General features: G+C 41.1%; 4 protein-coding genes across 4 annotated transcripts; 3 read left to right on the top strand and 1 right to left on the bottom strand.

Annotated features, from left to right (window-relative positions):
* Positions 1 to 24: 24 nt before the first annotated feature.
* LOC129593659 (coiled-coil domain-containing protein 97-like) lies at positions 25 to 1,379 on the top strand. The gene has a single exon (XM_055490089.1). It carries the CDS (start codon positions 171 to 173, stop codon positions 1,020 to 1,022), a length of 852 nt encoding a protein of 283 aa, XP_055346064.1. The 5' UTR covers positions 25 to 170; the 3' UTR covers positions 1,023 to 1,379.
* Positions 1,380 to 4,533: 3,154 nt separating this feature from the next.
* Positions 4,534 to 5,959, bottom strand: LOC129593685 (trace amine-associated receptor 2-like). The gene is made up of 2 exons (XM_055490124.1): positions 4,885 to 5,959; positions 4,534 to 4,826 (listed from the first exon to the last, which is right to left on the bottom strand). The coding sequence occupies exons 1-2, from the start codon at positions 5,615 to 5,617 to the stop codon at positions 4,534 to 4,536; spliced, it is 1,026 nt and encodes a 341-aa protein (XP_055346099.1). The 5' UTR covers positions 5,618 to 5,959.
* A 455-nt stretch (positions 5,960 to 6,414) lies between these two features.
* LOC129593773 (laminin subunit alpha-5-like) lies at positions 6,415 to 8,001 on the top strand. Its single transcript, XM_055490232.1, has 5 exons — positions 6,415 to 6,487; positions 6,548 to 6,651; positions 7,026 to 7,142; positions 7,395 to 7,553; positions 7,695 to 8,001. Exons 2-5 carry the CDS (start codon positions 6,588 to 6,590, stop codon positions 7,802 to 7,804), a joined length of 450 nt encoding a protein of 149 aa, XP_055346207.1. The 5' UTR covers positions 6,415 to 6,487; positions 6,548 to 6,587; the 3' UTR covers positions 7,805 to 8,001.
* Positions 8,002 to 8,729: 728 nt separating this feature from the next.
* On the top strand, positions 8,730 to 11,190 carry LOC129593775 (uncharacterized). Its single transcript, XM_055490235.1, has 10 exons — positions 8,730 to 8,821; positions 8,990 to 9,054; positions 9,142 to 9,679; positions 9,741 to 9,767; positions 9,830 to 9,846; positions 9,935 to 9,952; positions 10,056 to 10,083; positions 10,163 to 10,191; positions 10,703 to 10,736; positions 10,814 to 11,190. Exons 2-10 carry the CDS (start codon positions 9,043 to 9,045, stop codon positions 10,825 to 10,827), a joined length of 717 nt encoding a protein of 238 aa, XP_055346210.1. The 5' UTR covers positions 8,730 to 8,821; positions 8,990 to 9,042; the 3' UTR covers positions 10,828 to 11,190.
* The last annotated feature ends 64 nt before the right edge of the window (positions 11,191 to 11,254 follow it).

Genomic DNA, 11,254 nt, shown 5'->3' with positions numbered 1-11,254 from the left:
CCAAAAGACCAAAACCACCACGCATCTGTTAAAACTTAAAAGTGACAGTTGTGAGTTGAAACTTAAAAAGTTTTTTTTTAAATACGTCAGCGAAGTATTTTCTTACTTCTTTGAAATTAGTATAATATAAGAAGCAATCAACTTTGTACTGTATGTAGGCACTACGAACCATGGATGTCTTAATAGATCGGGTCGCCAACTGTGCCTCCACAGACATCCGTTTTAAAAACCAGTCCCGCGATGAACCCGAGCTTTCCCTGGACGACAAACGCCAGATCGTCGCCGATCTCCTCACCAAATCTCCAGCGCAATTCCTCTTCCGTTTTGGCCCTGCTCTAGAGCCCCCCGATCTGGTATATTTTGAGCAGTTTTCTGTGGATCCCGCCGTCCAGATTCATCTCCACGATCTCCGTGAACATTTTGACACAAAACACCAGAAACTCCTAACGAAGAATCGCCGTTTCGCCGCTCTTCCCCGTCTGCAAGCCGCGGGTTATTTTGACGAAGCCGAGATGCAGAAGCGTGATCCCTTGCTTTATGAAGAGTTAGTGGAGAAATATCTGAATCCGGAGGAGAAACGTGCAAGGGAGAAGGCGCGAAAATCCACGGGAACTGATCATCCCTTCGCGGATATCCTCATGGAATCCCTGATTGAGACACCGCGAACGGAGGAGTTTCTCGTCCGGCAGAAGGAATACGAAGCCCATCAGACGGAGGAGACAGACTCCGACGAGGAAGAAGAGGAGGCGGTCCCCGAAGATCCCCTGGATGATCGGGAAAAGGAGGTGCTACGGGAAGAGTTTCGCCATATTATGGAGGAACGGTTTCTGGAGGGGCGGGATGGCGATTACGTGGACTATGCGCAAATTGATCGGGATGAGCGACTGGACGTGGCCGTCCGGGAATTGTGGCGGGATGAAGAGGATCGGTACTTCGACGAGGAGGAGCCCTCGGATACCATTGAGAATGGAGTGGAAAAGCTGCGGATCGGTGAAGACAAGGACGATGATCTGGATTATTAAGGAGACAAGAGATTCTTACAGTTTCGTGCAAATGAAGCGTTGATATTAAATTGATGGACGTTTTGTCGCAAACATTTCGAAGCAGGATGTCACCCAAGAATATGGTTTTGGTACGGCGATTTGTCCGGAAGAATTGTTTCAAAATTTTTGAAGCCGATTGTGGAGTTCAAAAAGCGGTTGTTATTTTTCCCCCAGTTAAAAGCATGTGGTTGTTTTTCAAATCGGTTGGCTGTTTCAGCCTTCCAAATAAATTTCTGTGATACGTTCGTTTACGTTCTTTCTGTATTCCGGTCATTGTTAATAAGCGATTTATGGACCGAAATTTGTTGTCAGAAGTAAATTTGATTCTGCTGTTGAGCATGTATCACGATGTTATCTGCTCCGATTGTAGCGTAACCGAATTAGCGAATTTGAAAGCTTTCCAGAACATTTTAAAATATGGCTCTGGGGCACTCGCATTTTTTACTCGCTTGGCTGCACACGGCCGGTATTCCTCCGTTACATTTCTGCTTTTTGCATTCATCTGGAAATGCAAAAACGTTATGCTATGCAGCTTACTTAGCACGGAAATCCATAGTCAGATATCCTAGAAATTTCCCTACCGGCACAGTTGGACGTTGGTGTTGTTTCGTTTTGGCATTCGCATTGGTTGGTTTTCTTATTGCAAACGGCAGGCTTCCCGGTTTTACACTTCTGCTTGGAACAGTCAGCTAAAATCGAAGGTTAGGATTATGGTTATGTGCAAGTATGCGACTTATACGAGGAACCAGTAATTCGAATTCCTTTGGCAATGTTCGTAATGTGTCTCCACCTTGCCAGCGCGCAAAAACGTTTTTAAAATTTTGCAGGAGATGTTTGCAGGAGATGGACCAATTGACAGCATCGATTTTGCAGTACGAGTAAAGAAAGCAGCTCAAGTACACCATGCATCAAACACCACGAATTTGAAAATTTGGACATACCCGGTATCTCGATAATCTATCTGTGCATACTTAATTTCATGCCAACGCTACAGGTTCCTTCTTCGTCCAGACACTCGCACTCGTTAGTCTTCTTGTTGCAAACAGCCGGAAGTCCTGTTTCGCATGGCTGTTGCGAACAATCCAATGCAAAATACCATAGCTGAAGTTAATTGGCATAATTATGAAACTTCGAAGTACCGTAATCAAACTGTTTTTCATGGAATGATAAAATTATACCATATAAGTTATTTTGTACAATTATAAGAATAGGTATGCACGTTTTTGTAAAACTATCAACTACCCGTAGGTAAGTGATATTACATTAACATTAATATTTAACTGCAAGGCTGCAAGCAAGCATGTTCAAACGTGTGTGCATTACCGCAGCGTTTAGAAGCAGGTTTTGGATTATTTGGAAGATTCGGCTTATTCGGCTTTGGATTGTTGACTGGTTTTGGATGAGTTTCAAGGCATTCACAATCTTTCGTTTTGCCATTACACGTTGCCGGAAATCCCGTTTCACATGGCTGTTTTTAACAGTCGGTTGCTGCATTTGCAAACAATATATTAAGTTATACTTCAAACAGATATACGTATGCGCGTCCGATAATTTCCAGATCACAATTAGAGAAGCTATCAAAATATAGCAGGGCTGAATATAATATTTACAATAATCATATAAGGCAACTAATTACCGCATCCTGTTGTCGGTGGTTTGTTTGGAGGGTTTGGTCTGCTCGGTTTCGGACTGTTTGCTGGTCTTGGGGGAGTTTCTAGGCATTCACAATCTTTCGTTTTGGCGTTACATGTTGCCGGAAATCCCGTTTCACATGGTTGTTTTGAACAGTCGGTAGCTGTAGTTGCAATCAATAAACTTTCAACAAATATGTGTGTCTGTGGTGCGCAGATTCACAGCAAAAGAATTCCTAATTCTTGAGGGGTGTAGTTATACTTATACTATCGTAGTACGGTGTGAAAATATACCAGGGCTAAATATTATAGATCATTATTATATTTACAATAAATTTAGGCAAGTTACCGCATCCTGTTGCCGATGGTTTATTCGGAACTGCAGTGATAATTTGCACAACTAGCAGCAGTGAACATATGAGTGATATGTACGGAGCCATCGTAGAGGTCCAAAAAGTCATGCCCAGAAACCGATATATAGCGAACACTCGCTCAGTTTAGCCAAAAAAATTAATAATTATGATACTGGGAAAATAATCGTACCGCACTATGCTTACAACCTTTAGGCTCCAGTTAACGATGACACCCGAGGCAAACAGTTGCATTCATGACCTGCAGTGATGTAATTCGCTAGTTATGCATTATGCATCATAATTATGAGCTAGATGATTAATTTTACCGCAGTTTTACGGGAGACTTAACTGTGGGGAAACTTTCGCCTACAGTAAGTATTTAATTTTGGCAGGACCGGCACTTGGTCCGCTCCGGTGTGCATCTGCTAATGGCAAAGTATTATACCCCACGGCGCTGCCAGTTAATATGTATTATGTACTAACAGTAAGCAGCGAAAGAACCGAATTAACTAACCACAAGAAAGGACACTGTCTACGAGTAGGGTACTCTATGTATACGTACTTGTTCAGTAGGTTTTAACACAGATTCCACGACAAATACATAACCAAGAAGGGATATGCTTATACAAGCGTATATTTATTTCCGCATGAGTGTACTATTATGTGACTGTAGATTTTCGCACACGCATGTAGAAGGTACCGACAGCGCCATATAAGACTATTCTAGAAGGTTTCAGAATCGGAGCCCCATGGCCAGACTCTATGGAACTACGGTATCTAGCCGGCTGACGAAGAGCCTTGAAAGGCTTGAACCGATTTACGTAATACTATGCCAAACGGCACACCCATCTTCCATTGACTATTGACGCACAACCCGCGTTTTATTCGTAGTACGGCATTTAATTTTGCGGTTTGACTGATTGACTCCTAACATTCGTCAGAAAGCATGTTCTTTAAATGGTTCGGAACGATGACCCTTATAAATTCCCAACTAATAATCAACGGCAGCAAAAAACTGAATTTTCATTATTATACGTAAGTGTGCACGATCTTCACCGTATTTACTTACTTTTGCGCTTTTATCAGTAGCAGTGTGTTTATAAAGTGTCTATATTCACTGATAACACTCCATCCAATTCCTCTGACACGATCGACAGTTATTTTTTATAGCTGCTGCTATTCGTATTACTGTACTGCACTTACGTACGCTGGTACGCAGGATGGGTAGGATGAAATATTAATTATTATTAAATACGTAGGATGAAATATTAATCACCCACGTCAGAAACCGGGCTTACGTTTTACTACAGCAAAGGACATGACAGAGTTAAGCAATGTTAAGCAATGTTACAAATTTGTTATTGTACATTTAAAACTGGGACTTGTAAATTGGAAACGTATGAATATTTACGTAATCTGTAATTCCTCGCGAAAATGACATTAAGGTAAGCAAGCAAAATTAGAGGACATTGATAGCCATGGCCAGGAACAAATTACGAACAAAAGTTACGAAAACTTTTTTCGCATTGTTTCCCTCCATTCTCTGGATGCCAAAAGAAATATTCCAGGATTCAGTAGTCCATCGAGAAAGTAAACAATAGTGCACGGAGTCATGATATTGTAAAGCAGCAGTCCCTCAAACGACACCAAAACGTACGCCACCGATACGGGTGTCCAGCAAGCTACCGCCAGTAACACCAAGGCGGTCAGCAGCGCAAAGTGGGCTCGGGGCGTTCTTGATCGCTTGATGCTGAACGGGATACTAACGCTACCCGATGAATTTTGCTTGCTGGATGGCACTACGAAAAACCAGCGATTAAGGTCTTAAGCGAACTGCAAACAAGATAACGAACTCACAGCTTTTTCTCTGCGCAGAGGTTGAATCCGTAACATCCCGAACCGCCCTGTTTCTAGCATGAAATTTTGTCCTCCAATAAATTCTGATAAGTATCACTGGATAAATAACCAGAATTACTGATTCGGGGACTATGTACAGCGCAACGTACGTTGAATTTGACCACGTCAGTTGGTCGGGGTAACTCGGGATGCACACCGGTATTCCATCGGCCGCCGCATAGTACATGACATGAATGGCGAACCCTGGCAATATCCACAGATTAAGGTATACCAGCATTCCAGTCACCAGAAAAATCGCGACTTTCTGATCATGATAATGTCGATAATGCGCCGGGAACATGACCGCCCATAAACGGTTAACACAAATCAGGACATGCATATGGTAAGAAAAAGAGACGAATAGCCAAGTCGTGTACAGAATGAACGTGCAGAATGGTTGACCGAAAGGCCACTTAATAGACAACACAGTGACGATGCTGTGGATGTGGACAGTGAAAGCTTGCGCAATGTCACCACTGGCTGAACTGACAATGTACACGGCAAAAGGTGTGTGCAGGTGACTGGATTTGGCGTACAGTGTAATCAGAAGAACATTGGCTGCCAGTGTCGTTATGGTAATCGGGATCATTATCCATGCAGCTAACGGATCACCGGCAGCCGGCGTTGTATTATTGAGTGTCATATTGGCAGCCATTTTAACAGGATACTGCAATTCCTGTGACAGTAAACTCATGCGGAATTTACATTGTAATCACTGGACTTTAATATGCAGCACTGATCTCTGGCGCAAACCGCCCTAACAGCATGACTGTTTTCTTGATTTTCACTGACTTGATTTGTTGTGGATTTTTCCGATTGCAAAAGATTGCACAAAAGTTGAGACGGCCTCTAAGGAAAGGTCACGAATGTTTTCGAAAACGATTCTCCGAGGAATACGTTAAATTTGGCATGGCAAGATTCGTGCGCAAATACTGTACGTTCAACTGCTAAAAACATGTATGCGACGTCATGGGTTCCGCAACTCAGCGTGCTTTTCTCTGCATATCCGGCAGGAAAACTTTGCTAATAAGCCATAATAATTATTACGACATCACATTTATTCATCCGAATGTACACAAACAACGTAAGCACTCGTTAGCACACATTTCGCTACAATTTGAAGTCTTTTAAGAAATTCCATTGCCGACAGGGCCATAATAAGAATTCATATGTACAATAGTTGCGGGGAAGAACTGTTTTTTTCTGTAGCAGTGTTCCAGCAAGTCGGCAACCAACTGACACCTGTCACTAAAAGTAAGTATTATTGGTTAGGACTCTGCATAGTAATTTGCTCAACGGCAGTTTGCCCGCGCTGCCAGACACAACGCTACAGAATAAATAAGAGATTAGAAGTCTGCAAAAAAACACCCTCAAGAGGTTTACGAGCCAAAAACAATCTAGTGGCTTGAGGAACTTGTAGTTTTTGCATGGCCCAAAGGCTAAAATAGGTGTATTGTATAAGAAAACAGAAGACAACGACAAAAAAGTAAAAGATACTTGTGTAAGTTAGCATTTCTTTGATTCTAATGCGGCAACACTGATCGTTCGGCACAGCAAAACTCTGGTACATCGTATATATAGATATATTTTAGAGTCCTAATATATTTGTACGGATTTCGAATAGCCGGATCATATCCCCGGATCTGGATAACCGTACTTGCGCCATGTGGCGGATCCTGTTGTGGTTGACAGTCGCAGCGCAAGCATACTACGTTTCTGCAAAATGCAGTAAGTAGTACTGCGATCTAGTTTCAAATAATAGAAAGCTAGCGCGGTCGCTTATTTTGTTGCTTGAGTTTTCATCCCGTTATTATCTAGCTACCTCACCAACACAGCATAAAATATTGATCACTTTATACGAATTCCGGTTCGAGACATCATCTTCGTATTCGCGCCTAGCATTTTAATAAATATACCGGCATGATAATAGTTTTTGGTTTATTTAATATGCTTAAATTAAATAATCGATTCATTTTGTTCAGTATCTTTTGGATACTTACTTTCCCAGTTCGAGGGATGACGACTTGTTCGTGACTTTCACTCTGTATCACTTTAAATACGAATTCTTGTAGCTGATAATGATTACCTTTGCACTTTTGCAGTTGACTGTGCGTTTGGAATGTGCGATACTGGACCCCAGTTCTGTGACAAAGCTAAACAAGAATGCGCATGCCCCACAAAGAAAACAGTCACTGATTTATTACAAGAAAGAAAATGCAGTAAGAAGTTGTTTGACATGTTGCATATATGTTTTTCTATGATTTTTATTGCAGCGGGGCGTAATCGAGACACTACGAATTCAGACCCGAATACGATTACAGCGAATTGGCGTGCTGCTATGACTGACCAAAACATCCTCAGAAAAGACGGAAAATAGTATTCGGGTCCGTTATGGTATCTGCAATGTGTCGATTACGCCCTGAAGAATCTGAACATGAAGCGTGATAATTCAACTATGGTTTTCCATTTAGTTGACTGCACACGCATCCGTTGCGATACCGGACCTCAAACTTGTGATCTTGATCAAGAGAAATGTGTCTGTCCAAAAGGCGGCAAAATCTCTGGGGAACCGTTTCAACCAAGCGACGCATTTTCTGGTGTTGGGACCCATATTATTACATCCGGATGCAGTAAGTGATTTGAGCTCGTCAGTTGTTCACCCTATTTCGTTCGCAGTCCGAAGTATAGATGGTAGACGATAATGTTTTCACGGCGTCCTAAAAATACGTACTAGTACGAGTACTGTTTAAACTTTAATGTGTGTTTCACAGTTGACTGTGCGCATAACATGTGCGACACTGGACCTCAAACATGCGACGCAACAGTTAAGAAGTGTATTTGCCCAAATGGCGGTAAAATTCCGTCCATTCCACCGGAGTAGGCGTTTGGAATTTTCATCACCAAAGGTCAACGACGAATTCACTACCCGTACTTTAAATTCTACACTGCCCTTAAAGCATGGCTACGATCTAGTTCTATGTATTATGTATGTATTACTGTTATCCGGCAGTATGTATTACTGTTATGAAAATGCGGTACATTTCGGTAAGAGTACAATAATAAAAATTAAGGATTGAAGCGCTGCCTTTTTCAATTTGACGTGTAGTGTGTCATACGGATACTATAGCAAGAAGCGGTGAAAAAACATTCCCGTTTCGATCGCGGGAATTGGTTAGGTTCGTTTGTGGACAATGCAGGACGGAATATGTTTACATTTACGGACCAGTTTTATGGGCATTGTGATACGATAGGAAATGTGTTCAGTGTCAGTACAGTATTATATCGTATAAATAATCAGGCGGTACAATAATACGCCATCTCGTTCCTTACAGACCATGAAATGTTTCGCTCTTATTGTTTGCAATTTTGCTTTTGACATATAATAGTATTGCAACTGGTAGCAGTCCTCCCCTGCAACACTGCAACAATTGCATGGGTATTGCGTATGCAGACTCAGGCAGAGTACCATAAGTAGCAGTATTTCCAAGTTCCTGCGCGCAAGTAGCAAAGCGGAACCTTTGGACTTCTCTAGTCTACTAAGAGCGAACATGACCAGAACTACGAAGTATAAATACTATTTTTAAAAAAATGTTGATCATCTGTTTTATATTCCGTGTGCTCGTGCTTAGCTTTACCTCGCTAGTCAGCTTCACTACTGTATTCTAGAAAGTTGGTCTAGCATAAAAATACAAGTACGTAGTACGTACTTTGTAAATGTTTTAGTTCGTGTTAGCATAGTTTGCGTAGGTACGTTATGTTTTACGTAAAGCGCACTTTATACACAGAGCGGCCGGAAGTACGGACCACCAATGGAGCGCAGATCATTCAGTCATTTACTAGTGTGCCTTTGCCGCATGCGGCAATAGGATCGGGCTGCGTCTTTTTAACGGAAACTACGGTAAATAATAACTTACAACAGCGCTGAATCAAGCATGCGTAACATGCAGGGCACACTTACGCTAATGTACACTAGCTTATTAAAAGGTAATTAAAAGCTCTTTGTCAAAATTACCGCATAGGAGCTCATTTGTGCAACGAAAATTCAGAAGAAACAATACTGCACTAGAAGCGAAAGGACAATTTACTGGTTGCCGTATATGCGAAGATGTACCATGAGCAATGCGCCTGACGGTAAGCTGCATAGAGTTACTACGCTTTATGCAGGTGTTCTTTCAAATTTTGGTATATTGATAATAACAATACCTTTTCATTTTGCAGTCGGTCTTGTTTTATGCGGTGGCAACTATTGCTTTTTATTTCATAACTGTCGGATATGCTCAAGCGGATTTTCTTTTGTTGAAAAAATTACTGGCTTTGCGACAGCTCGCCGACATCACTTCTACAACGACAACGACGACGACATTAGCGACAACAACAACAACAACAGCAACCACGACGACATCCGAGCCGTCGTCATCAACAATTTCCAGTATACTATCCAATGGAAAACTTCTTTCTGATGCCGCAGTGCCACTGGTGATGGAATTTTACAAATTTATCAAAAAGAATAAAACAATGGAAGACAGCGCGAAATTATTACTAACTCAATTTATGCCACAATTAACCGGCAATGCTAACACCCTGGACAGCGCCATGCCCGTGATAACCGATGCCAAATGGATTCGCAAACATGTTAAACCGCTGCTGAAGTCGTTTCTGGAGAGCGATGCAGACAACGAAGTGAGCGCCACTGGCACCACGACAGCGGAACCTAAACTGGGAACTGAATTGCAGACTATGAACCGAACAGGAAGAGGTATTTCTATGATTATGGGGAAAACAGTATCTTGTTCAGAATTGACGATTTTTCTTTGCAGGATGGGGAGGAGGATGCTGCTGCTGTGGTAAGAAAGGAATTTAATGAAATATTTTAACCGTTGATTTACTAATTGTGCTATTTTTTCAGGTGGCGGCGGAGGCGGAGTAAGTAATTTTGCGAAATATATACAGTATATAAGGTTAAAACGCAAATATTAGGCAAAATTCGATAAAAAATCTTTTTGGTTTTTAGGGCAGCGACAATGGACTGGTAAAACAAACTATCTCTTACCGATAATAAAATCTGACGCTATTCACTGGTGTCACATAGGGTGTGTTTTATGGTGTTTTTGATTGTTTCTGTTATTAAACAGCTGGCGGCGGTGTTGGCTTCCCAAAACAGTAAGACATAGATTTTGTCTTAAATGTTTCTGAATACGCTTTAACAACACAATTGATTGAGAGGCTGCTTATTTGGCAGACAATAACGCACTGGACTCCCTTTTACCGGTAAGTACCGCTGGATATATGTAGATTATTCCGGATCATAAGTAGATCCGGAAATACGAGTCGTATAAACACGTAGATAATGAGTTCTTTTATTACCACCAAATAAGTATTTCTAGGACATATTGCTATTTAGACATTAGTTTTCAGTCAAATATGTGGGTCTCGTTCGTTCACTAATTACTTTGATTACTATAATCAATTATAAAAAGCGTCCAGAACGCGAGTACATTCTTTACGATTAAAACAAGGCAATGGTACATCTCAAACACATTGAATGCGTACAGAATAAATATGAGTTTTGATGCTGGATTAAAAAATTTTGATCTATCGGCGTACTTTAGCATAAGTATCTGTACATAAACCTCGCACCTCTTTAAAGTATAGAAGGGGTCGTTCTGCAGTAGTAAATTTCTGCAATTGTGCTGCTACATCGTTTAAAATGGGTATACCGTTTAAAAATATGTTGCAGTGTCAAACTGTCTACAAATGTTCATCACTTTTATTATTGCAGTTGCTATTCGGACTGATAGCTCTCCTGATTATGAGTGAGAAAATTTGACGCACTTCACATTTCTTTTCTATCTTGACCTAAAGGAAAGTAATTATGACTCCCTCGTTACAGAACTCCCTACTTGATCTCCTATGCAGTATTTGGTTCTTGGTTTGGACGATTTGCTGCACTTACTGCTAGGAATTTCAGCCCGTCGTTATATACTGGCAACGATTTCCAGGGACAAAGTCACAAAATTCTGGCAGTATTGGAAGCTCGTCTATTTTTATTTTTTATTTGTTTTTAGTTGGCAATAATTACACATTTTAAACGGGTTAATGTAAATGGACACTGGTTTTATTTTACCTTTCTTGCTATCTCTGGCTGTAAGAATGGAGCATGAAGACAATATTATGTTTAAGTACACAACTTCCGGTTGTACAAAGTCATTAATTGTAAGCTTTTTGTTCTTATACTGGCTTATTGTACATGTTCTGCCACCCTGAACTTCTTTCGACATCCCGTCAATAAACGTGTTATTATCAATCAACTTGAGCAAGAAATTTATTTCAA

The sequence above is a fragment of the Paramacrobiotus metropolitanus genome, unplaced genomic scaffold, assembly GCF_019649055.1.
Source record: "Paramacrobiotus metropolitanus isolate TYO unplaced genomic scaffold, Prichtersi_v1.0 Parri_scaffold0000063, whole genome shotgun sequence".
Lineage (NCBI taxonomy): Eukaryota > Metazoa > Tardigrada > Eutardigrada > Parachela > Macrobiotidae > Paramacrobiotus > Paramacrobiotus metropolitanus.
This window is presented reverse-complemented; position numbering and strand designations above follow the sequence as displayed.